At 37.9% G+C, this 26853-nt stretch overlaps 1 protein-coding gene across 1 annotated transcript; it reads right to left on the minus strand.

Moving 5' to 3' along the window:
- Nucleotides 1–852: 852 nt before the first annotated feature.
- Nucleotides 853–9822, minus strand: snx4 (sorting nexin 4). Its single transcript, XM_054615197.1, has 14 exons — nucleotides 9690–9822; nucleotides 8365–8489; nucleotides 7509–7650; nucleotides 7120–7269; nucleotides 6494–6541; nucleotides 6281–6336; nucleotides 5912–5984; nucleotides 5563–5624; nucleotides 4924–4989; nucleotides 4673–4762; nucleotides 3613–3712; nucleotides 3259–3404; nucleotides 2810–2924; nucleotides 853–2645 (listed from the first exon to the last, which is right to left on the minus strand). The coding sequence occupies exons 1-14, from the start codon at nucleotides 9780–9782 to the stop codon at nucleotides 2598–2600; spliced, it is 1314 nt and encodes a 437-aa protein (XP_054471172.1). The 5' UTR covers nucleotides 9783–9822; the 3' UTR covers nucleotides 853–2597.
- Between the last annotated feature and the right edge of the window lie 17031 nt (nucleotides 9823–26853).

Below are 26853 nucleotides of genomic sequence, written 5' to 3' on the forward strand. Positions count from 1 at the left end.
ACACATGATCTCATACAAACCGACCAGTAGGTGGGTTTAGCAGAGAGCATGTTCTTTTCCTTTCCTCCGGCTGCTCTCTTTTTCATTACCACTTCGTTAAGTCGCCTCGGTGCCAAATTGAAATGCTCTTACTAATATTGATCGGCAGGTGGCGCTATTGGTTATTTATTTCACAGTTCACTCTTCATGCTTCTCTTTTTCTATGAACATTCATTCCCAAATACACATTAAAAGGTTCCAGTCTGTTTTTACTAGTTAAGTTAACTGCATTTAAACCACCATATGGCGGTATATGCTTAGGGTTTTCCATATATGTCTATGTCATTATTATTATTATTATTATTATTATTATTATTATTATATCTGAGCCGTTTTTCTTTTTCATTACATTTTTTTATAGTACATAATAAATGGTGAAGGGAGAAGTACATCTATTAAGTCCTTTAATATCAGATTAAGCATACGTTTAAGTTTGAGTAAATACCCAACCTATACTTTTTTTTACACCAATTGGCTGAAATAAAAGACCTTAGCACAGGTCATACATCAAAAGGGACCTTTTTTTTATTTTATTTAACACCTTAAATATTCTTTTTTTGTTGAAAAAGTTATGTATTTTTCTACACTACATCATATTCACAGTTGATGCATTTAGCTTGACATACTTCCTGTTTTAGGAAACTAACCAAACGAGAATTACTTCCTGTGTGATGTCAGAATTCATTCATGTTGGGACTTGACATGCATGCATCATCTGATTCACACACCATCACTACAGGTGTCTTGGAACAAAGCATTGCATAGAGGCAAGGCTGTTACTTTCACACTGATGAATTACAGTAGTCTGACCTTCAGAATGTGTTTATTAAAATACAGCTTCATTTCCCTACATGAAAATTCAACAAGGATCATTCCTCAGTAATCCGTCAACATAGTGTGAAACCAGCAGAGTCACATGTCGTCCTAGCTTTACACCTTTCACTCATTTGTACAGTATTTGTTATAAAAATGCAATAAAAATAGTTAAAAAAGAGAAATATTTTTATTAGTGTCTTAGCACAGTGATTACATGTACATAAAAACAATCTCTCATTGAACATGTTTATTATAAAAACATACATAAAGCTTTAATTATTATTTCAGTAAACTGATTGTTTATTCTGAAACGGCAGGGTTAGCTGAAGGAAAATATCTCTGCACAACTATTACATGTACATTTTGCACCAATCTTTCCTCCTCTGGTGGAAATCATATTAAGAAAGCAAAAGTATAAACATGTATTGTGTTTGTATATCAAATGTATTGAGCTAGAATTTGAAGGTCCGACATATCTGTAGTTAAAGTTTTCCACTATTTGGTCAGAATATTTTAATAACCATTGACCTGAGGCATGCTTGGAACTTAGTGCAATAACTTATCAGAAAAAGAGGTAAGGCAGATTGACAGTGAGCAGAAAGGGTCAAACTACTTTACTGTCCCTCCTCTGTTTTACCAGACCAATGTTCATATTAAGGCGATCAAGTTTGAAAGCAAAGAAAAAGCTCAACTACTGATCTATAAGTGTGTTGCAACACTTATGGTTGCACTTGGTAGATCAGGTAGGTTGTGATGGTGCAATGTTCAAATCCTCAAGAAAAAATCTGGAAGTCTCAATTAAGGAGTACAAGAAAGAAAAAAAAAAAGGCTCTGCTGTAACCAAAAAGCTGTGAAGCCTTTGTGACTTTATCTTACTCATGGCTATTTGCTTTTGGCATAAAACAAAAAAAGATTCTCTATCAATTACCCAAATTACCCTAAGCATGTCGACACCTCTCCTGTACTCCCCACCTGTGATCTGTACTATACAAACTAGTACTTGGTCATTAGCACTTTGGTCAGCTATCGATTAATAACAGCAAAAAGACTGACTTCAGCATGAAGTGTAGTAGACATATTTTAGGAAAAAGAAGAAAAGGAAGTGGTCCATGTTCCCTTGCCTTACCATATAATTTCTTGTTTCTGATAAATCTCCACCTGACATTTTTATGTCTCATATTTGAGGCTAAGAAGTAGTGGTAGTAGTATTCTTCTGGAAATAATTCCTGGCAACAGTTCTCAGACTGATTCCCCAAGGTCTGTCCTTTTATTTCATTGCACAGTTCTGCTACATTTGGGAAGTGAAGTGTAACTGTAATACACTGCACAGCCATTACCAATGTGCAACTATCATGCATTGTAAGTGCAGGATTTTTTCTCTATGACACGCTGTCAGCTGTGCAACGAAGGAATAAAAAGTATTGAAAATTTGGGTCATCTGCTAGTATGACAGTAACATCAGCAAAATGCCATATGACTGGTACTGTTAAAGACACTTGGATTTAAAAGGCATGGATCCACTGAATAACTCTGACACTTTTTCTAAATAAATGTGGCATGTGTGTGTGTGAGAGAGAGATAGGCAGAATCATTCAAAGTAGCAAACACAGTGAGGACAGTATTTTTGGATCCCATGGTCGATCTTCATAAGGCTGCAGTTTAACGATTGGCTGATGATCCCCCATTGTACAATCTGAATTGCTATTTTTTCGGTGCAAGTGAGTGATTGGCTGGGAAGTGGCTCACATTTTGTTGAAACACTCCTTGGCGTTGGACCACACCTGGATTCCCTGAGACAGTCATGGAGTGACAAAGAACAAGAGTGATTTTAATGGAATCGAAAGGAAAACTGTTTGGAAGCAGAACTGCTGAAGAGTCAACATCATCACACACCTGGCATTTTGAAGTAAGCAAGTATACAAGAACAAACACATGGTGGAAAAGAGCCCCTTACCTTCTTACACATGCTGATCTGCATAATGGCATAGCTAATTAGCGCTTCTCGCAGATCTCTGTCCTTCTGTTCCCTAAAACGTTCAATGTCTTCCCAGGCTGTTTGCACAAACTCTCTGAGGACACAATCACATAGACACATGCTAATGTCAGTCATTTTGTGGGGGGGGATAATTCATTGTAGAGGAAGAAGAACAACAGTGGTGGCTTTTGTTTTCAAAAGTACTATTGCTGATGTCTTTTTAAATCATACATAATACCTGATTTTGGAGGAACTCCATATAAAGAACAGGGAAAATTGTGTAACTGATAAAAACAGACGATATAATATATTTCCAGACAAACGAAAAGTGTGAGAGGAGAAGACATCTAAGACAAAGAATAAAATAAAATTTAAAGACAGACAAATATGAAAAAGGTGTAGGATTGATTCATTGCTGCTGAGCTTACTGGCACTCTGTGTTCTTTTCCTTGAGCGTTTCCTCTCCCTCACGGATACTCTGCTCCAGGGCAGCCAACCTGCTCTCCTTCTGCTCCTGGGTCTCTTGGCCGAAGAGTTTACTGGTCATCCCCTTCAGAGAAAAGACACGTACTGTCTGGACACACAGACACACAAACAAATTAGTTGATTCACTCATGTTTCCATCAAAACAGATCATAATAAATAAAAAAATACAAATTCACAAATGCACACTTTTGATATGACTCATATTCTTGGAATGTACACAGGTGATATACACCTGTGTACATTCCCAAAATGTGTGGGAGAAAGTGAGAGATAATGAGAGTGTGTGAGTGCCTCACCCCAGTAGCCAGCTCTTCTTTCTGTTGTTTCTTATTGACCAGGTCCTGAGCTACCATCTCCAGTTCATACTGGATCAGCTCATGTTTCTTACAAACTGACCTGAATTCACAAAACACACACTCAGAAATTGACACATTTTTAAAAAGTTGATTAAAATGTAAACCCAAAAATGTGTAGTCCTATTATATTGATGGATCCTGATACTAATATTACAACAAACAGGCAGACAAATATGACACTTCCACTATCATCAAATGATACAGACATACAGTAAGAGATCTCCATCCAATTAAGTTGCCCTAACATCAGTTCTTGTTGATAACTACAAGTCTGCATTATATGTTCTGCTGAAAGATGGTTTACATATGATACAAAGAATTTGCATTGGCACAGTTGCATGTTACTTTGTTTTGAATAAAAAGATATGGCAACATGAGGCCGAATCACAAAACGTCAGTGTTGTACTTTTTCAACAAACAGCTCTAAAAGTCACCGAAGGAAAGCTTAAACCAAATGCAAAAATAAGAGCAAATTGGAGTGTTGAAAAGACAGGGTTGTATCTCTACAGCCGCTCTCACATTAAGAGATATGAATAATGATATACCAGTTCAATACTCTGAGCCAGGAGGAGGCATATCTTGTTCTTGGATATCTGGTTTGATCTATGGTCAGAGTTAGCTCCATAACAAAGAGTCAAGATCACTCAAGCAGGATTAATAAACTGATGTATGATGCTTTAATAACAATTCAACTTCAGCACATATGATATTTCTTCAAACCAAATGGTAATAAAGAGTGCCAACTTGCAATCTGTTCTGATAGTCTGTCAAAACCAATAACAGCATTTGCTAAATTAACTAATATTACATTTCAGCTTCTTGTTTGGCCTTGTATAGATATAGATATAGATCTCTCTCTCTCTCTCTCTCTCTCTCTCTCTCTCTCTCTCTCTCTCTCTCTCTCTCTCTCTCTCTCTCTCTCTCTCTCTCTCTCTCTCTCTCTCTCTCTCTCTCTCTCTCTCTCTCTCTCTCTCTCTCTCTCTCTCAAACATGCACTTACCGGACAGCATCAGCGTAGAAAAGGTATTCTTTCAGTTGGTCTGCATAGTGCTCTTCTTCCTCCAGAATGTCATCTATTGATGCAGCATACCTGTGCACATGCAAAAAATAAAGCATTATGTTTGAGACTGTGTTTAAGTTAGTAGTGAAATGACTGGTCTATTACTGCTTTAGTCAACACATTTAAGTGTAAGCTAGAGTTTGAGTGTGTGAGAGGGTACATTAGTTGAAGTGGAAATTAGGTCCACTTACGTGTCCATGTGGTGGCCCGCACTCTGTAGTCCATCTCCCATCTCTTTTTCAATAGCACTCCACTCACTGGAGAGACAACAATTCAGGTGTAATTCTACAACTGCTTATTGTGCTTACCATTTGTGCATGACCGTTTACAGCATTATTTAAGATTTATTTATAAAATTTATCTTGAAGCTTCAAAATATTTCAGCTAAGCATCTCAAACATACAATTTCAGGTCAAAATAATACAGAAACTAAAGGAAATGATGAAGTCAAAACATTGCATCTCCATGAACAAATGAGTTACCCTGCCGCCCCCTTTAATACTTAATTCATCAGTATGTGTACATGTATTCTGTAGAAAAAGTGTACATCTGTTTCCTTATGCCAAAACAATGCAAAGCCATTACAGACACAGGGGGGAAATATTCAGCAATTCAAATGATGTATAATATGATGAGGCTTACATGTTTCTATAAGCAAAACTGTAGATCAGAGGTATCTGGATAAAGTATATTCACCACGTGTCATTTAATGTAAACTGAGGGCTTGTTAATGCTTTACTTTTTATAAATGTAGTTCCCTCTTTTAGGCCAAAACTCTGACTTTTTTATTAATGTAGAAATGCAGTAAAAAAAGAAAAGGTGTTTCTCACCTGAAGACTCTGCCGTAGTTACCATGGACCTTGAAGACTCCATACAGCCTGTCTGCTACTTTCTGGAATAAAAAAAACAATCAAATCAATCATTATTACGTGGTCAGATAAATAAATAAAGCTGGTAGTGTAGTGCTCACAAAACAAGAGCACACAAGCCCACAGTGCACTACTTGCCCAGGACAAAAAAAGTCAGAAAACAGAAAGCTAAAGAACTGGTTATTTTTCTCATGATTTGGCAGAATAACAAAAAAATATGCAAATATAAGCATAAACCACTGGCCAAACCTCAATAGAAAGTTAAATATAGATGTGTGTGTTTGTGCATTTTGCACATGCAAAAACTCACCGCTCGCACCCTCAGTAACTGAGAGATGACAGTGTTCAGATCATCACTGTATTGTTTCAGCGCTGTGAATCGCCTGGAGAACACAACACACGGATCATAACTCAAACAGTGTTTAACTGAATCCAAGCATTTCTTTGTGTTTCTGATGCTGTATTGTGTTATGATTTTCTAATGAGTAAATGTTATTTATCTTACTACCACTGGGATAACTCATTTTGAATTAGGTCTTCTCATTACAGCTCTGAAGAAAACTATTTCACAATAATTCAGTAATCTGACTTAATTTCCTGCTTTATATAAATCCTGGTAAAATGTTAAAGAGGAACACCAATGAAAAGTTAACTTTTTATCTGTCTGTTTTTCACCTACTTGTCAGGGTTCTTGACTCTGAACATGGCACTCACAGACTTTAGTCTGGAATCAACCTGGTGGGGAACAGAATTATAAACATCTTAACAGGGTTTTATTTTGCATATGGAATACAGAAGAATTCAAGAAGAGTTGTTTTTGATATGATCAAGTTTGCCTTTCATAAAACAAGTGACTGAAACACTGACATTCAAGTAAAGTGTGACTGTATACCTTGTCCTGGAAACCTGTCTCCAAAACCGCCTCCCTCCATCCTTTCTCCTGAGGACACATGATAGACAGGATTATCAACCACACTGTGTAAAAATGGGGCTCTTGAGCAGACAATTAAACACAACAAAACACCACAAGGGGCTGTGCTGGATTGAAAGTTACATTGAAGATGTGGAAAAAAAACCACCGATTTTTTAACAGCAGTAATTTTCACTTCCATACTAACAGACAAACAGAAAATTAGAATTATGTGCTGGTAGGTATTGTTTCTGGTGTCGGTGCATGCAATAGCTATGTTGCAAAAATGATAGGTTCTCATTAATTTAAATGAGATCACTGTGTGGGTACATCAGGTGTCATTTTAAGGGATCCTACAAAAAAAACACATTTAGCATCCATTGTTCCCACTGCGGTGTTAAATCCCTTCTAATTGTAAGTGGCCTTTCATACGCCTTCTTTGTTTTCTCCCACCAGTGCGGCTTCATGTGTTGTTTTTTCAAAATGTTGTCAATTTGAAATCCCTGTTAGACTGTGAGAGTGCTAGAGTGTGCATGTCTGCATATGTGTGGCAGAAGAATTCAATGGGACATTATGTGGAACTAGCTGACTCAGGCTTAAGTGTTTACCTCTGTCAGAAAGAGGAAGAAGATTTTGTCATTGGAAAGGACAGGATGTGAGGCAACACGAAGCAGGAAGTTTTCCAGACCGACTCTCCGTCGCTCAACAAAGTCTGGGTCGAGGTTGTCGGCTGACAGTTTGTGCCACTGGAACTCTGCCTACAAGAGGCACAAAAAAAGAAGTGTGAATAACACCTCAAAAGATAAGGGCGTATCTACTACCAGGAAGAAACTGAGAGCAAACGAAAGTAAGACTAAGTAAATCTCAGTAACCAGCTACGTTTGAAGTTTTATCACAAAAAGTCCTTAGTTACACCAAGCAAATTAATTATTCGTAATTCATGTTTTTTTTTTAATTAATCATTAGTTTCCTTCCACCTACAGTATGTGTTACCCACCCTTTTCTCTGGTAGTGGAGGGATGATGATGTAGGGGTAGGTGACCAGGAGGTATGTTCTGAGCAACTCAAACTCACTGTAGCGTCTCCACAAAGTGTCAGGTGTGGCGGGAGAAACCCCCTCTAGAACTGTTTCGGCTGGCCTGTAGACAGAGGATAGGATATAAACAGTGTTGCTATCAGGTGTCAACATAGAAATGGTCAGGATATTGGAGCTATTGTTCTTCCTCAAAGCATTTTAAAACACAGAAATAGCAACATATCACATATAGCTTTGACTATGCTAGGGGCGTTTTCTGAGTAGGGAAACGGGAAAAAAAAAATCTTGTTAGAGGCATTGTGATTACCTTTTGAAAGACAATGCACCAATGGACAAAACTACTTGAATTAAGACACCGCTCTAAATGGAAGCTGAATAATCAAGTAATGAAGACACATTATTTTAGAAGAGTAGGGGGTCGAATGTAGTGAAGTAAGCAATCAATTTTGCTCCTTGATCTTGATTCATTTAACCAGCTTAAATAAGCACAAAAGGCTAATGTCTATTTAAGCAATCAAATAACAGCACCAGTAACATTAAAATCCAATCAAATAATAAGACACCCAGAGATTCCCAGCCTCGTTTAAGGATGCCAAACTGCATACCTTGGAGGAAGTATTTGACTTATTTACTCTAAGGACACTATTTAATAACATTGTCCAAGATAAAGCAAATATGTCTTTAGTGCTTTTATCATTGATGAAGTGTAGGCGTAAGTGGTCAAACTCCACTCTTCTTGTTGTCACAGCTGCTTTTTTCTGCTTATGTTGTAACAACAACGTCAGCATCAAAACGTACATTCTGGTTTATGACCTACCGTGTTTCTATGAGGTAGACTGTGTAGGTTTCCTGCATGTTAACCGTGTTCTTCCCTGTTCTCTTCTCTGCCTCCGCCACATTTATCTCCATTTTTTTCAACAGAGTTGTCCCTCTTTCCACCATCTATACAGATAAAGATAAAAAATAATGTGTGAGCATGACAAAAAGACAAAGTCTATGAAAGTATAACATAACAAAAGGTACAGTACCAGTCAAAGGTTTGGACACACCTTCTCATTCAATGGTTTTTCTTTATTTTTTATTTTTTTCTACATTGTAGATTAATATTGAAGACATCCAAACTATGAAGGAACACATATGGAATTATGTGGTCAACAAACAAATGCTCAACAAACCAGAACATGTTTTATATTTTAGATTATTCAAAGTAGTTGAATGAGAAGGTGTGTCCAAACTTTTGACTGGTACTGTATGTCCATTACATCATAAATGGCTCAACAAAATACACAATTAATAATAGTAATAAAACAAAATAGGAGGATAATACTACTAGAATACATACATGTCACTATGCTCAAAAACAATATAATATCATAACCATATCTGGTTGAATGAGAAGGTGTGTCCAAACTTTTGACTGGTACTGTATGTGAAAAAAAGTGATATCAGGTAAACAGACAGGTTTGTGCAGGGTAAGTGTAGTTCTCAGGGACTACAAAAAAAAAGACAAATGTCCACACTGTGGTGGACAATAAAGTTTAGTTGAAGTCTGTTTTAAACAGACTGAAAAGTATTCAACAAGTTACATGTTAGATAACTTTCTGCAACGTTTTCACGTTTCTTTACAAAAGGTAATGACAGGCATGTGCAGGTCACAAGACAATGCAATGCAATGCAATACAAGCACCATGAAGCACTGAAATAGTACATGCTTATGTATCCGGAAGTCGTTTTTTCTCACTAGAAACCACGGTACTTGCAGGACAAAAATAGGTCTCTTGATACTCTAAAGTTAGTCTAGTTAAGGCTCAGTGTGCAGACTTGCTAGCAGGCAAGCTAACAGCAGGGGTAAAGTTTACAAAGTGACGTCAGCTCCAAACTACTGCAAGCACACGCACACCAAGCTCACTTTGTGTAACTTCATTGATGCTTTGCAGAGCTAGCAAGTTAGCCAAATGTAGCTTTTTCTGAAGAGTTGCATGGAGAAACAATCTCAGTTGCTTCATGTCACTGACTCCACCTAACACAGCCGACACAACGTGAGGCCTGTTTGGAGAAGTGTTGACTTGTGAAAACAGGTTTTTAAGCTTTAAAAGAAAAAGAAATGTTTTGTCATAGAGTAATATCAAAAAAAAGTACGACCGTGTTTATGAGGTTGTTCTCGGATTCTGTTGAGGTGATGTCGGTGTTACCGATCACAGCTACTTCTTCGATACTTGCAGAGTCTGCCATCATCAGCTGAGCTGGCAGCGTAGTATTTCCTCCGCTTTGCGCATGCGCGTTTCAGACTGTGGCCAGTGAGCGGTCTACTTTTTGACACAGCTAAATAAATGGTGTTATCTACAGTACCAGTCAAAGGTTTGGACACACCTTCTCATTCAATGGTTTTTTCTTTACATTGTACATTGTAGGTTAATATTGAAGACATCCAAACTATGAAGGAACACATATGGAATTATGTGGTAAACAAACAAATGCTCAACAAACCAGAATATGTTTTATATTTTAGATTCTTCAAAGTAGTTGAATGAGAAGGTGTGTCCAAACTTTTGACTGGTACTGTATATAATTAAAAAAAACAGTTTAACGTGAACATAACGTTTTTTTGTGTGACATCAAATAAATTACTAAATGCAAAATATACACCACACATTTTCAATCATAGCCTACAATTATAGTTATAATAGTTTTCTGTCTGTGTATATAATATTTCAGTTATTGTGGATTCTTTACTGTTTTTATTGCTTATTTATAATACTTGTTTTTTTTTTATCTTGTTTTTCTTTTACTATGTCTCTTGTTTGCATTATAACCTACAGTACCAGTCAAAAGTTTGGACACAATTTCTCATTCAATGGTTTTTCTTTATTTTTATTTTTTTTCTACATTGTAGATTAATATTGAAGACATCCAAACTATGAAGGAACACATATGGAATTATGTGGTAAACAAACAAATGCTCAACAAACCAGAATATGTTTTATATTTTAGATTCTTCAAAGTAGTTGAATGAGAAGGTGTGTCCAAACTTTTGACTGGTACTGTATGTCCATTACATCATAAATGGCTCAACAAATACACAATTAATAATAGTAATAAAACAAAAAATGAGGATAATACTACTAGAATACATACATGTCACTATGCTCAAAAACAATATAATATCATAACCATATCTGGCAATAGTCTCATTATAAAAGACTACATGATTACATGTAAAAGGCAACAATGCAGTTAGTGGTAACAACAATACCTAAAACTTTACTGGAATTGTTCCAACACTGCAAGGGACCATATAAAGTGGTTAAATTTCAATTCAGGTCAACAAAACTGCAATTCCCATGTGTTAATGTGTAGGTATTAGCAAATGCTTGGGATTATTATTCAATGATTGCTGTTCAAATGGTGCACATTTGAAGCAGATCTATTGATGGTTTCTGAAGTTTCCATGCAGCTGTGCTGAATTGGTGAACCCAATACCCTCCTTTGGCTTCTTTTTTTTTTTTTTTGCATCTTCCTCTAATGCCTTGCTTTGGCTATGCTGACATCTACTGGTGGGATTTTGATTTGGGAATTATTTATTTCCTTTCTGCTCTTAGAGCCTGTGATTTTGTTCATATTGTTTGATTTCTTATTTTTGGCAACTTTGGAAAAATAATGGCTATTTGTGAAATGCCCAATACCAATTGATTCAGTTTGCAGAATACCTTTGAATTAAATTATTTCCCCACTGATGGATTATCAAGTATATTTACAATGGGAAATAGTATCATTCTTGTGTGTAAGCAGCTACCCATCTTAAACATTGATCTTAAATTGATGCTTAAACATGCTGTCTGACTATGAAGGTTTTATCCTATTAAAAAGTGTTGGATATTATACCATACATTCAAGAAATGACACAAATTCAACGTTTTCTGATTATTGCTTTCATGTTTGAAAACAAAATTCTAAAAAAGGTGCTATAAGTGATGAAACTTTGGTGATATCATTTGGTCCCTCTCTCTTATTAGTAGATGTTTGTGGGCCCAGGATGCGGTATGCCTCATGCTAGTAAACAGCACAGAAACACGGCCTTTTAGTTCCTGTGGTCACGCTGTTGTGCAGCGTTTAATGTTTAAAAAGAAGGGTGGAGCAGCATTTGTAAGGAAGCATTTTATATGGATGCCACTGGGCATGGAATGGGGTGTTGGGGTGTTGTGGGCTTTGGATGAAAAATAGATACAAAGAGGGATAATCAAATACACGCATACCAGAGGAGAAAGGGTATAAAAGGTGAGATTATTTAACATAATTATTTTCTTTAAAGTGATCAATGACACAGATGCAGCATTTATGGGCGGATGGACAGAACGATGGGCGGATGGACAGAACGATGGTCGGATGCGGTCTCAGTCTGCAGCATGTCAGGAAACGAAAAGCTCATTTTTGTGACCAACCGTAGTCACAGCAACTGCATAGTTACCATTCTTTCCTGCCACTGACCTCAGACCAGCAACCACCACTTCCTGTCCACACACACGGGCATGCAGACACACACATATACATATACATATATACACATACAAACACATGCACACCCACACACACACACACACACACACACACACACACACACACACACACACACACACACACACACACACACACACACACACACCTCCAGCCCTATTTGGCTGACTATAATCGGCCATTTGACAACTTTTTAGAACCCTCTGACCACGTTCTTGAATACTTCGCTACAATAAGCTATGTACAGTGTGTTTGTGCGTGTGTGCTTTTCTTCCTGGCTTGTTTATATTTGGAAGGTCCGTCCTAAAGCTGCTGAGTGACTATAATTCAGATGGGTATGTGTTTATTATACACTGAGTCATGATATTCATGCAAACTGCCTGCGGAAAAACAAGAATAAAAATGATTGTAGATAATAGTGATGAACTGGATATTCTACATGTGAAAAGGCAATTTAAAAATAGCGGATAAATTGCTTTTACAAATGATTTTCAAACATATGCTTGTGCTTTTTAATGTTTGTTTTTTTCATGTATGTTGACGAGAGGTTCTCTCAGTTCATTGGTTTATTTGACTTTTATCTGTTGCTCAAATTAATCACTTCTTTGCCTTGTACATTTAATGGTTGAAAATAAATGATAAATAAACACCCGAATATCCCCCATGGGGATCAATAAAGGAATATCTATCTAATGATTGATCTGTCTTCTGACGTTTGAGTACTGTTGAACAGCAGAGGGCAGCAAAAATCCAAGAATGTCGTTGAACAGCAACCTGTGGTCCATCAGTGTGAGAATCCGTATCAGTATGCAAAGCATTACTCAATGAGGTGGGGCATACTCTTATATGAGTTTAAATAAGTACAACAGGCCACTTTCACATCAGACATTTTGACTATTCATAACAGACAATGCACAGATGTTACTAATAGCATAAACAATGTATCCGCTTTGTTGTCCCAGTGAGCCATGACAGTGTGATGCTAAACTGGCATATTCAATACAAGGGACCTGAAAGTGAAGCAGCTAAATGGAATTCAGCAAAAATCAATTCTATTATTTACACCTGTGCTTTTCCTACTGTGACATGTCAAAATGTCTTGAATGAAGATGGCCTATTTGTTATATTATATTATTATGTGTTTCACATAACACAACGATAGGAGCCATTGTTATAGGTTCTCAAACAATGGCACTATTACAATTCATGTTTAACATGACAATTTATGCGTACAATAACATTACTGTGTATGAATGTGAATATAGTGTTTACATATATTCCACATATGCATCCCATGGCTGGTTTCACTGTTCATATGCTAGATAGATGTACATTGCAGTATCTCATTGAGTATTACTGAGTAAAGTAATGATACTGTTTTTATGGTGTGTATTTGTTTGCTCCAAGTCAAGCCTTTTTTTCTTTTCGTTTGGGGTTTAGATCTCATTAGTGTTGATTGCCACCTTTATTATATATGAAAACCAATATCAACCAACCTTATTCATGACTTATCCTCTGACTTCAAGTTATCTGTGTTGTTTTGTTTTTATCTTAATGTTTTTTAGCATTTAAAATGTATTTTGTCATGGCTTATAGGGAGTTTTAGATGGTTGCACTTGACTTGCGTGTTTATGTGTGCGCGTGTGTGCATGCTGTACACAAGGCTGGTCACGAAGGTCATAAAGAGGAAGTCCTTGCGGTCAGTAGAAAGGAACACATGTTTTGCTTGATGTCATAGTCTGCATCCTTCAATTTCCTCTCCTTCATCCATCTATTCTTGCCTTTGACCGTGGTGGAAAACCCATGCAGTGTGTCCAGTGGGCCTGTATATGCGTGGGTGAGCCTGTAGAGTAAATGCACATGTATAGTGAAGCCTCGTTGGTAAAGGAAGATGTTGTTTATAATAACCTTTACTCAGGCTTGCTGTAGACTTTCAGCAAACTCAATAACCTTCAAATTATGAAAACATTAATATCTTTTCTCAAATTATATTGTTAAAATAACCTCTTTTTAAACAGTTTTTTTTTTATTATGTAAATGACCCTTAAGAATTCAACCTTGCACATTTGTGTTATGTAAATTGTAAATATGTAAAGTCAACAGCTCATAGTTACCCATTTAAACTGAGGTACAGGAGGGCAGATCATCTTTTTACAAGATTTACTTCTGTTTAAATACTTACACGATACTTGTAAAAATAGTTTTCTTCACTTGTGTCTCCTGTTTCACAATTCTCCTACACATTTTAAAGATTTCCTCCTCTTTTCTCTCCCATCCATCACCAGTGTTGACAAATTAAGATGTGCAAGTCTCACTGAACGCTTCTCTGCATGACTGATGCTGCTCTCCAACTAGCTTACACATGCACACTTGCATGTGTACGCGTTTATTGAATACGGGCACTTAGTCTCACACACACACATGCAAACACACATGAAGAGTGTGAGCAATGCAGTATAATAAGCAGCGTGGCAGAGATGTGGTCAGCTTTTCCCCATGTGCAATCGTTGAGAAGCCACATGAAGGCTTCTGGGTATTAAAGGACAAGCCTTGGTTGGCTGGGAGGGAATCTGTCATGCAACAAGAAAACTGTGTATTTCACCATTTTCTCCCTCTTTCATTTTTTCTCGATCCCAATTTTTTTCTTTACCCCTCTTCCCAAGTACCTCTCTTTCACCAAATTCTCTGTCTCTGCCCACTTTTTTTTCTCCTTCTTCATTTCTTTCATTCTGTGGCATATTAGACTCAGTTGTAATACTCTCAAGCTTAAAATGCTTGGACCACTGGAATGTCCCGTCAAAGAGGTGGGCGGGCCCGGGGGGCGGGACAGACCAACATGACCAATTAAGGAGGAGATTGAGGTAAGACGGACAGCTTCTAAATGGTGTAATAACAACCTACTAAAATGTAATTACAATGCAATAGCAATAGACACTTCTAATGACAGGATGTATATGCCAACGTGATTTCCTAACTATGGCCTTGGCATAATGGGCGACTGTTAACATGGCGTGGAGATTATAGAGAGGTGTTTGAATGCAGAAATGCAACCACAAGGAGTTGTAACAGTGGAATGGTCACTCAGAAGTCCTGCCAAGTATTGATCGCAAAAGGTAGGTTAGCAAGTGTGAGAGGCAGCCTGAAAGGGAAAGTTAGTGTGAGCTTGAGTGAGTGATTTAATTAAGTTGTTGATCCACTGAGGCAACTATCCAGTTGTCCATTCACCTGTCCATCAATTAACTCTTTCTAATTGTCTATCAAGACTCTATTTACTATAATTCAGTTTTTTCTTTTGGTTTGACCTTTTCCTTTGTTGGTCCAATTTCAATCCTTACAAAGCACTGATGAAGATCAACTGTCCAACTGTCTTTCACGCTGTCCATATGTGATGCGTCCATTCCATCCATCCATCCATCTATCCATCCATCCATCCATCCATCCATCCATCCATCCATCCATCCATCCATCCATCCATCCATCCATCCATCCATCCATCCATCCATCCATCTCTAACAAGAGGAGTGGATGGTGGCGTCCATTATTACAGAGCATCCCAGAATAGAGTCTCGTTTTATTACAAGTCCCTCTGGTCGCCGTGGCTACCCAAATTACAGGCAAGGCTTCTCACACATAAAAAAGGTTGCGCTGCCGAAAACCAGCCACCTCAATAAAGGATGGATTAGAAAATCCTTTGCTTTTTTCCTCTCCTTTCCTTTTTGAAAGGTTTTTCTGCGCAATTTTTTTCCCTCTGGTGTTTTGTTTTATGTTGGGGTGCAGCGGTCTTCTTCAGTGGTTTTGCTCCCCGACCCTGCGGCGGGAAAATACGCTCACTTGTGGGTTTCTGGGAAGGCAGCGGTGGACAAAACATCTGCTGGGAGCAAGATGTATGCAAGTGTGTGTATGTGTGTGTGAGTGAGTGAGTGTGAGTATGTGCATTTAGGGACACTGCCCTGGCATCCTGTTTGAGTTTAAAGATCTGTTTGAGTGATAGCAAAATAGCAGCAGTTAGTGTGACAAATAATCAATTTGAGTGTTACTAGAGTTTTGAAAAACAAGTTGAACATGTGATGAAAGTTTGGTTCTTTGATAGGCTGTATAGTCAAAATGAAAAATTGTATTGCGAAAACCCTTGCAGACTTTTAAAAAACATTTTTTAAGTGAATTCAACACTATGTTTTCATCTACATTCCCTGAGGCCGTTAGAGTATCTACCCAACATTACAAAATTGTATCATAAGTGATCAGCCTTCAATTAACAATAAGATGTCACGTGAGGCATTTCAGATGTTTATTAAATGTTATAGATGTGCTTATTTCACAAGCTGACGTTTTTAATGTTGCATCAACAAATATTATAGTAAGCTTATGTTGCTAACATTAGCTACATCAGGCTTACCTGTCCAACAAATACTCTGCCATAATATTTCATCCACCTCTTAAATATTGAACTCAGTTCAGGCACGTGGGTATTTCAGGGAGCTTGGGAATGTTGGAAACTATAGACACACAGAGAAAGGGCAGCTTTATCTGTTTAGAAAGCTTTCACAGTAAAATAAAACAGTTATTTTGAGGATCACTTAATTCATTCTTGGTTAAGTGTGATAGGATGTTATACATTGAAGCAGTCTGTGATTTAAACCTAATTCATCAGACATTCATTTTACTTGCCCTTCGAGAAATATTTGAATCTTTGACCTTATCAATATGATATTACTGACTTGCTTCAGGAACAAAGAACTCCATGTCTCTGTTTATCTTGGCTGGGCAAAATACTTGTATGTTTTAACAGGTTTTAAAGGGGTTAAAAGCATTTGTTTATTAGAAAAAAGGGAACTTCAGACTCAACTGTGTGCTGACAGATCTAGTGAAGAATTCCAAGTGCCATGTGGACAAGTGGTTCAGTTTCCTTTTCCTGTTCATTATCTTTTAGTGCATATCTCTGTGTGAAAATGTTAGAAATGTAAAATGAATCATTTGATGCTTCAGCTTGTCAAAGTAAATTAAATCTGCATTTTATGTCAGATCAAACAGTTTCCACGTCCTCGTCTTTACAGATGCATTTTTTTTTCTTTACAACTTCCCTGCAAGCAACCTTATATTAAGGTAATTCATTTCTATGTTCCCAGACTAGTGTAAGTATTTACAAACACATACAATAAAACAGCTTTAACAGTTAAACTTGTAATATGTTGGAGTATTCCATGGTGCTTTGTTCTGTTTGACTTAATTGTTAGTTGACTTCTATCTGGAGATCTGTTTCATCCACTTATCAAGTAGGGTTTGTCATAGCCTGAGTCATCTTCCACTGCAGTGATTCAGAAACCATGTTTCTTTGATTGAAAATGTTACCAGCTGATGGTTTACCAAAAAATGTCTGATGAGGAACTAAACCCCCAAAACTGAGAAATTGTGGAGTTATTATTATTATAGTTCATTATTGTTTCTGTGTATTGTACAGTTACACCCCACCAGGTGTAATTTACAATGTTGCAGTCATCACTATGGTGACTCGTTGTGGTCATCTCTTGGGAGAGACAGATTAGAGAGATTCGAAGGAAGAAATCAAAGCTGGAGGCTAGAACTTTTTGATGTATAGAAGAAAGATGAGGGGTTGGGGAGATCTATCAGCAAGAAAAAAAGGATGTTTATAGCAGTTTCTTTCACATCCTTTAAAACCAAAGGGAGAAATATAGCCTGGGATGCAGCCTCATTAAACAATATGAGGGCTCTTTATCATGTGGCAACCCACCGGAAGTAGGGCTGCGACCCATCTTGGGTTCCGTCCGATCGTTTAAGAAGCCAGGGTTTTACGGGAAGTGTGAATGTGGTTTGTGATGAAAGGATGGGATGAGGTGTGTGTATGTGTGTATGTCTGTTTGTGTGTGTGTCTGCAGTCCACGCTATTATTATGTTGCTGCGGTTGTAATGATGTAAGATGCTCGCAAGGGCGTAAACAAGAGCAGCACGCTATCTACAAACATTTGAAAACATCATGTTTCTGCGGGTCTTAAATAGATGATGACAATATGTAGATTTCCAACCCCATTTGTACCAGAAATAAATAGGGATATGTTAAATTTTCTTTCAGGATTTTAATTATTTAGAGGAGTTAATTATTGTATTAAACCAAGTACAATTAGTTTTTTGTCAGATACCTCCGAGAAAAACACACTGATGATATGCTGTAGACATTTCACTGAACACTTGATGAATCATGTGCTGTACAATAAATTAAATGTTTTTGAACCCGTTTTCAAGTTGCGACTCTGTTTCCAAGCAAACATGGCGGCCGGTTTGTTTGCTTGTTTACAGTTGCTTTTTATTGTGCAGTGAATGGAATCGTTTTCCATCCTTGAGAATTCAACAGCTGTAAGTGTTTGTAATTAGAAAACCAGCTAAAGGCTGAGATTGACAGTTTATTATCTTTCTTAGAAACGGATGGTTACTACTGTGACTTGAATGTGATGCTTAATCTAGACAGACACAAACTGGGGTTAAGCACAACCTGGCATCTATACAGACACATTCAATTTCACACCTTCAGGGAATTCATAATTTACAGAAGAAGGTTTTTATTTTCATTTTAAGTGTTGTCTTAGCTGGGCTTCAAATATGCTGAATGCATTCCTATCTCGAAAAGTGTTAAAATAGCCTGCATTCTTCTACACTTTAATTGGAACATTGCTCTTTTATGGCAGGTTACTTTCGCCAACTGTTCATGTTTGGAATAGCAGAAAACAGAGGTGCAGTATACAGCTGTAAGAGAGACATTGGTGGTCTGCAGTAGGTTGGTCCACAACTGGAATACTTCTATAACTATTCGATGGATTGCCATGACATTTTATAGAAAAATTTGTGGTCTCCAGAGGATGAAGCCTACTGACTCTGATGATTCTCCAAATTTTCACCAAGCACCATGAGGTTCACAATATCAATATAGATCTTGTGAACTATGTCAAGATTAGAGGAATGTTTGTTCAGACATTCATGGTTCACAAACAATGTATCCCAATGACTTTGGAGATCTTGACCTTTCCTGTATAGCATGAAGTTGACATTTGTGTTTTTGAGTGAAAGGTCTTAGCTACTACAGGATAAATTGCGATGAAATGCTCCACAGACTTTTATATTGTCCTGAAGATGAATTGTTATAACTTTGGTGATCCCCTGATTTCATCTAGCATCTATCATCAGGTATTTAGTTTGTCCAATAGTTTGGTTTATGACCAAATACCAGAATGCCAGCTCGATATCCTGATGGAGCTTGGGAGAAGCGGTTGAGAGCTCAGAACAAAGCTAATAATTGATCTTTGAGTTTCTGATTTCTTGCTCAAGCTATCAAATCATTTATCAATATTTCATTTCAAGTCTAGTATCCTAGAAAACAGAGCTAAAACAAAAACGAAACACAAATTTGTCTCTGAATACCTACACACCTCACTATGTTTTTAGTACTTCGATGTACAATTTGAAAAAAGATTATATTCACGATCAATTCACAACTAAATCTTTTTAATCCTCTCGGGCAGTTTGATCCATCACATACAGTAAATGCATTTATGTCAGATTTAATAAACCCTGTTCAACAAAAATACCAAAATATTCCCTTTCTGTTATAAATGAAACACTGACGCTCATTCTCCTCCTCTGTTATTGCCTTATCCACCCCCACCCCCCTCCACCCTTCTGCCTTGTCAATCAGTAGAAGGAGGAAAAAGTCATTAAATCTCTCTGTTGGCCATATATGTAATTACAGTCTGCCTGTATGTTGCTAAATACGCCCCGGCGCTAGTCTGGTCTCCCTGGTCATGTTTTTTCCTCCCACCGGTTGTGTTTAAAGCCCGTATAATTGGCAGAAGCAGCGTGTCAGGATTAGAAGCTGCTGATTTGAAACCCCGACCCCTTTTCCCCTCGCTCGTCTTCCCCCCTCGTCAGACAACCACAACCTTAAACCCTTAAAATCCTTCTTATCCCTCTCATCATCCTTGTATCACGAGTTGAGGTTGGAGAGGGAATATCATTAAATTCCAATAAATGCAGAATTGTAGTCCTATATGTACAGATAGTTCACTACTGAGTAAAGGGATCAGTCTCCATGAGCTTATCAACACATTTTACTCTTCCCTTCAATATTAATGTGGCAGTCGACTCTATATTGACTTTTTATGACCCATCACCAAATTCCCATAATATGCTTTTGACACCAACTGCTAGCAGAAATGACATGTATCTGTACATCCACAGACCAATGCATCCTTCCGAAATATAGGGTTACATTATATATGAAGCCCATCATGAATCATTGTTAGCCTTGTTAAGGGGGTTTTCACAAGTGTTAATTAAGTTAGTGTATATTTGACTGGTGCCTGCAGGACGCCTGTGGTCAGTTGTCTACCTCTCTCATCTCACATTACAGTCCTCTTATTCAGAACACCACTTTCCAAGTAGGCAGATTTAGCTAAATGTTATTTTTTCCGGCTTTTAGAGATACCAACCTCATCATTTAAGATGGTCAATATTTGCATCCTGAACTGTAAAGTGCAGTGAAATAATTTGATTTATAAACCTCTAATGTGTTTGGATGAAGTATAAACCTGCTGTGTTCTCTACAGGGCTACAGGGCTACCCCTGTCTCACTGGCAGTAGTAAAACCCTTGTGGGTTGAGACAAATGAAGGTTGTTTGGGCCATCAAAGCATTTAAAGTTGAAATGATGGAGCTGATGGTCAGTGATGTCAGCAAAGATGTTGACTTTGTCTGAGTCAGAGCAGTTTCTGGTCAGTAGAGCCCCTAATTTCTCGGTCTGTCCGTCTCTGTCTCCCTGTTTCTGTCTCTGTTTTAACCTCTCTCACTCTCACATCATCTCACTCGTTTCTCTCTCACACATCTAAAGGTCAGTGTGCTGAGCCAATGAGTTCATGAATCTTAAGTGAATCTTAAACATGCGTTACATGCAACTATGCGCTAAATTATATGCATTATATCTATATATCTGATTTGTGTCCACTACAGTCTTATCCTCTATCAGTAACAAGCTTTCTGTTCTGCGCTGTTTTTCTTCCATATCTCCTAAGTTTGAAAATGAACAAATAGGTAAATGAGCAGTTACTTCTTCAAGGTGTATTCATGACGGATTTACAACATCGGAAAGTAAGTAGTAATGACTTAGTTCAAAACATGACCAAAGGAATCTAAATTGTTATTTCTGCAAACTACATCAGGAGGATGTTCCTTTTTTAATTGAAACTGTGAAACATTTAAAGTTCATGTTACTGACCGTGCTGCTTTGACTGTACTTTGTCTGATCAGACAAAAATTGGACCAAGAGTAGGGTTCCCAAAGGTTCTTAGAACTATGCTATATTTATGCTGCAATAAACTCAGTTTTGTTCTTTATATAAAGTAACATTGAAACACAACTAAATCCATAATTTCAAGGTGGCGGCACGATTAAAATCTCATATGCTATTAATGTGTTAATTAATTCCAAGGTGGATATTTTGTTCATTGACAATGTAATCCTAATGCTGTGCTGCTTGATGAAAATGGAGTGCAGTCGTTGCTGAGGAATGAAGGCTGGTAGAGGTATAATTATGGTCAGGTAAAATGAGGCTGTTGATGGTGAATGAAGTCAAATGAAGACGTTGTTGGCTGGGGTGTTATTTTCAGTGAGGTCTCTGTATATGTGCGCCACAGACATGTTTTTGAAGATTACTACTCATGGTGTATGAACTCTACAGGGACTTGAACACACACATTTCCCACACTCATTTATAAATGCTCTTGCACACTGAGACAGAAGATGACGAGTCACCTTGGTAAAATATTTAAAGTTCATGAGGTGTCCTTGCTAAAGCCCATGGGAAAAGGGAAATCTGAAAATAACACTGTCTTCTGTATTCTACAGATACACATGAATAAATGAGGGGAAATCCATCAGTAATTTTTAGCACATCTACACACTCACACACTTTCAAATACACACACAGGTCATGTATGTTCCACTGCTTTACCGCTGACTCACTGAGTAAACATGGAGCATATGCACAGTTAACAAGTCAACACATCCAGATAACCCCAATAAATCATCAGTGATTTCATTCATAAATCAGCTAAAGATTCCTCTGAAACAAGGATGAGGATTTTGGTCAAACTGGCACCTTTAGAGACATACTTTAAAAACATGCCGTGGGTTAGCATAGCAACAACAAGTAGTGATCAAAGATTGTATGTTACAGCTTCCATATGTTCAGTCTGGAAAATTTACTTTGTTTGGATCAGGCAAATTTCACACCCCAGTTGTATCTTTCTTGTGTCCGTCATCTTTGTGGTTACTGTATTTAAACAGCACAACAAATAAATATTAATATGGAGTTCCTCTTTAACAAATGGCCCCCTGCCTTGCCAACAACAGCTCAGTGGGTCTTCATTAACTTATTCTTCAGCTCCATGTTAAGTTAGGCCTTGCTGATGCCTCTTTGGCCTTTTCACCCTCATTGCCATGTTCCAGAGGGCACGTAGTCTCTTGCTACGGTTTTGAATGGACTTTATGAAAACCATTGTAACCGTAAGAACAATAGTGAAGTATCTAAAAGGGCCTCTGAATGGGAATGTCTTCATTCAATAAACAGTTGAACAATAAACACCATGTAATTTCCCTTGTTTCTGTTCTCCACAGAATAAATATTTCTCTCTCTTTGCATAAGTGAGTCTTTGGGTGAGTTGTGGTGGTGCCAATAAAATAATATGTATTTATTTTCCCCGTTTCCACTGTTTTGTGTGATAATATGGCAGCAATATGGATTCTTATCAGCTGTTTAAAAAAAAAAAAAAGTTTCATTTTTAATTGAAATCTGTCACTAAGTCTTACTTTCCCATTCACTTGTGAGCCACCCCATTTGATTCTCATCTCTCTCTCAGTTCATCAACTGGATTTTTTCTTCCTTCATCGGTCTCTCTTAAATGCCTGTCCCTCAACCTTTACACTTGTTCTCTGTTACTCTGCATCACCCCCCTCTCCACCCTGCCCAAAGGCCAACGCCCCCCACCCCCACCCCAGACAGCTGTCTCACCGCAGCACGGAGCAACGATGTGACACCGTGCTATAAATATGAGTACACATAGACACACACAAACACATACACACACACACACACACTATAAATACCATCTCTGTGCAAAACACACTGCAGCAGTATAAATATTTAAGTATAAATGTGTAATGAATTTATTGATATGTTGCCCATGCCAGCAGGCACTGTTTTGAGCCGCAGAGTGGTGAACCAGTGTGGTGGGATTGAAGTGGTGCTGAGGGATTGTGGGAACGCATGTTCCGAGTTAGGCAGCTGACCAATCGGTGGGCTGGAAGCTGGAAGCCGCATCACAGAAAGAGCTACTGATCAGTACCAGTCTTCATAGCCATCCATCTCTCTCTTTTGCTCTTTCTCGCCCTCATACTTTATTCACTTTCTTGCTTTCTTTATCTCCTTTCTTTCTAGCCTTTTTCCCCCACTGGTAAAAACACTGAGTCTTACTAAAGTCCTTTTCCCTCCATCATTCTCTTCAGTCTGCCACATACTCTTTTTTCTTTCATTGACAGCCTCTCTGTCTTTATCCCTCAATCTTTTTTCTTAACACTCCCTTATGTTAAGATTTTGTAATTGCTAGCTGCACACAAGCTCTGCAAGTATGTGTCTGATTTATGAATGAGAATTTGAAAATTTGTCCCACACACAATTTTTCCCACAGCTCCACCCAAACTTGTATAAATGAACAGGTGACTTAAGATGTTAGTTTATATGGATGACAATTTACATATTCTTATGTTGCTTAATAAATACTGAACACTTTTTCCATAGTTGCAAACTACATTCTGGCCAAATCTTCACACATTTCAACTTTAACCAGATAAACTCAAATAACAAAGAAGGGTCTTGTGATTAAATGGTTGCTGAAAATAGTCATATTGGTGATTGGCAATAATGGAAACTGTTCAGTTATTATGTAACATTAATCTCTAAATTACAACGGATGAGCATACAGACATTTTTTTCTATTGTATACATGGGAAAGTATTACTTTGATTGTATCCTGTAATAAAAGACTGAGGTACCAAAAAGTAACAAAGGCTGCTCTCTCACTAGACACTGTAGCTATTGTGGTCGTGGTTTTATTGGGAGTAGCCAGTATCACTTCCTTTTGATAACAATCTCAATTAACCCTACTGTTTGTTCAATAAAATTGTTCCAATGTCCCAATTTCCTTCCTCAGTAGTAGCTGTTCCACTCGGGTGACTATTTGCCTCATGGGAACGCGAGACTGATGTAGATTTTGTCTATAAATACCTTCTGTGCAACAAGTGCTGTGGAAAGAATAGTTTTAGTTCTATTGCTAAATTAGCAAAATAATCGTAGTTCTAAATGGTCAGGATTTAGATTAGGTTTGTCCTGTTCCACTATTTATGCATGAACATTTATATTACTAAGTAAATCCCTTTGTAATTTGCAATACCTGTTTCAGTTGCAGACAGGGCATTAAGAGTTGCAAACAGAACAAAACTTTAATTTTACTTTAAAGGAAACCACGGCAGATGTGTTTTTCTCCGCCCGAGAATAACATGTTGATGGCAGCAGATGTCTAAATATTCTATCTGGAGGCATTGTTGGATTGTTTTCCATTGGATGGTCTCTGACCATGTCACTTGAATCAGCAAACATACAATTAAAGATATAATTTGTCACTAATAAATCTTAAATTGTATAGATTGAGGATGGTTCTCCGAACCATCATCACTGTGATTCTCGGTTCTTGATCCAGGTTGTGTTAGTTAGCATCAGCAGCTTGGATGTCTCAGATATCACCATTCTAGGGCCAGGTCTGCAGGATATATGGAAATGGACCCTCTAGTGCTCATCTTGATCAAGGTTCTTCTTTGTATAGGCCCCATAGTGATGGAATGAACTCATTTCCTCTTCTATTGTGGCACTGGACACAGTTTTTGCTCTTGGTCCTATGGAGGCTGGAAGCAATTGTCGGAAGTTGCTTAGGACAAAAGCGTATGCCAATTTATTATATTGTAATGTAGTGAAAACATATGAAAGGAAACTTTCGTAGGGGAGAAACAGTGACGTTGTTTTCTGATTAATTATTCACTCCATTTACAAGTGTATGTGCCTTTATGCTCCTCTTTCATACCCAACTTTGCATTCTCCCTCTTACTCCAAACCTTTCTGTTCTGTTTACATACTCTCCCTCCATTCATCCCACTTACCCTCCCCTGACCTCCTCTTTGCTGATCTGTGGACTTTCTCCCTTCCTCACCTCTCATCAACTCTCCCTCTCCGTGTCCCTCCCTGCGTTCTTACAAAGCCAAGTCCCTCTGTCCTTCCTCCAGCTCCACTCATCAGAGGTCACTGTTGTTCTTCTGATTTCGGTTAGCATGACTGCTATGTATGTCTGCTTGTTGTTTGCCTCTCTCCATTTCCCTCCATCTTTCATTCCTCCCTCTCTCACTCTTTCTTTCTCACTTGCCCTCCTCCCTTTCTGCTTTCTCTCCTTCTTTTTGCCCAAAGTTCTGCAGCCCAGCTGGCACGGTTTTCTAGTGGTGTAGTAAAATATAAATATAATAAGGACGTTTTTGAGCTGGTGAATCCATTCTGAGCAGAGAAACATCACCACAGAGTCCACAGATGTGGCACACACTCAGGAGTGAGAGAGAGAGGGATGGAGAGAGGGAGGAGAAAAGATCCCTCATTTGACATGGAGAGAGTACAGCAGGAGCACTCGCTGCATTATTGTTGGCACTGCCCAGCTACTGGACTTGTTATTAGGACACTTCATACAAATTTGACGTCTTCGTCAACAATCTTCAAGCAAGTCTTCAATCTTTGATCATGAGTCTCAGTCAACCCTCAAGTCTTATTTCAAGAATATTATTTTAAAGAAACTTTTGAAAAGCTATCCAAGTGTAATTAATAAATATGCCAAAAGTGCAATTATGAGGACATTCAAGACTCTCTGAGGTAGAAATGAGATTTTTCAGTAGCAGCTGCATTTAGGCCATTTTATTGGTGTCAGTACTTAATCAGGGTTAAGAAAAATAATTTATCTTCTCTTCTTTTCTTTATTTTTCAAATCAAACTGTGTATTTGTCCTAACTAAAGACCTGAATAGTTTCCAATAGCCACATTAGGAAGAAAACTGATGAAAAGTATTTCACTTTTCTGTTGTATTCCATTCTCTTCTATTATATGAAGACATAGTCTCAGAAGCAGTTTGCCTGTGCACAATTAAGTGTGTGTTTGTGTGTGGTTTTCTAAGACTGTTTATTTATAATAATGCAATTTTACAACTAAATGTTGCACTTTTCTCTCCACTGCATTTGTGTGTGTACGACAACCTACGGCTGTGGCTACCTGCATTCTTGTGAATTCTATACATTCACGTGTGTGTGCTTCCTTCTCTCGGTCCATATGTGTTCAGTGTCAGAGTAAGCGTAATTCAGTCCCTGGGCAGCTCTTTGTTTGCTTTAGCCATGCGGTGGCTAGCCTAGCCCGCTAACTCTAAGACACATTTAGCCTGCGCTCCACTTTTATATCCCCCTGCTTATATTTTCCTTCTTACTGCTCTCTGACCAAAAAACACTGCGTTGAACTGGCTTTAAGTAAGACCAGTATCAGTGCCACTCTCAACCATTGATAGACAGTTTTGGTCATTGTGGTTTTCGCTGGCTGCCGTGTTAGCTCCAGCGTAGCTCCTAAACTACTCGCACTGGCCAAGTGGCCCTCCCTGCCGAAA

The sequence above is a fragment of the Anoplopoma fimbria genome, chromosome 16 (genome assembly GCF_027596085.1).
Source record: "Anoplopoma fimbria isolate UVic2021 breed Golden Eagle Sablefish chromosome 16, Afim_UVic_2022, whole genome shotgun sequence".
Taxonomy (NCBI): Eukaryota; Metazoa; Chordata; class Actinopteri; order Perciformes; family Anoplopomatidae; genus Anoplopoma; species Anoplopoma fimbria.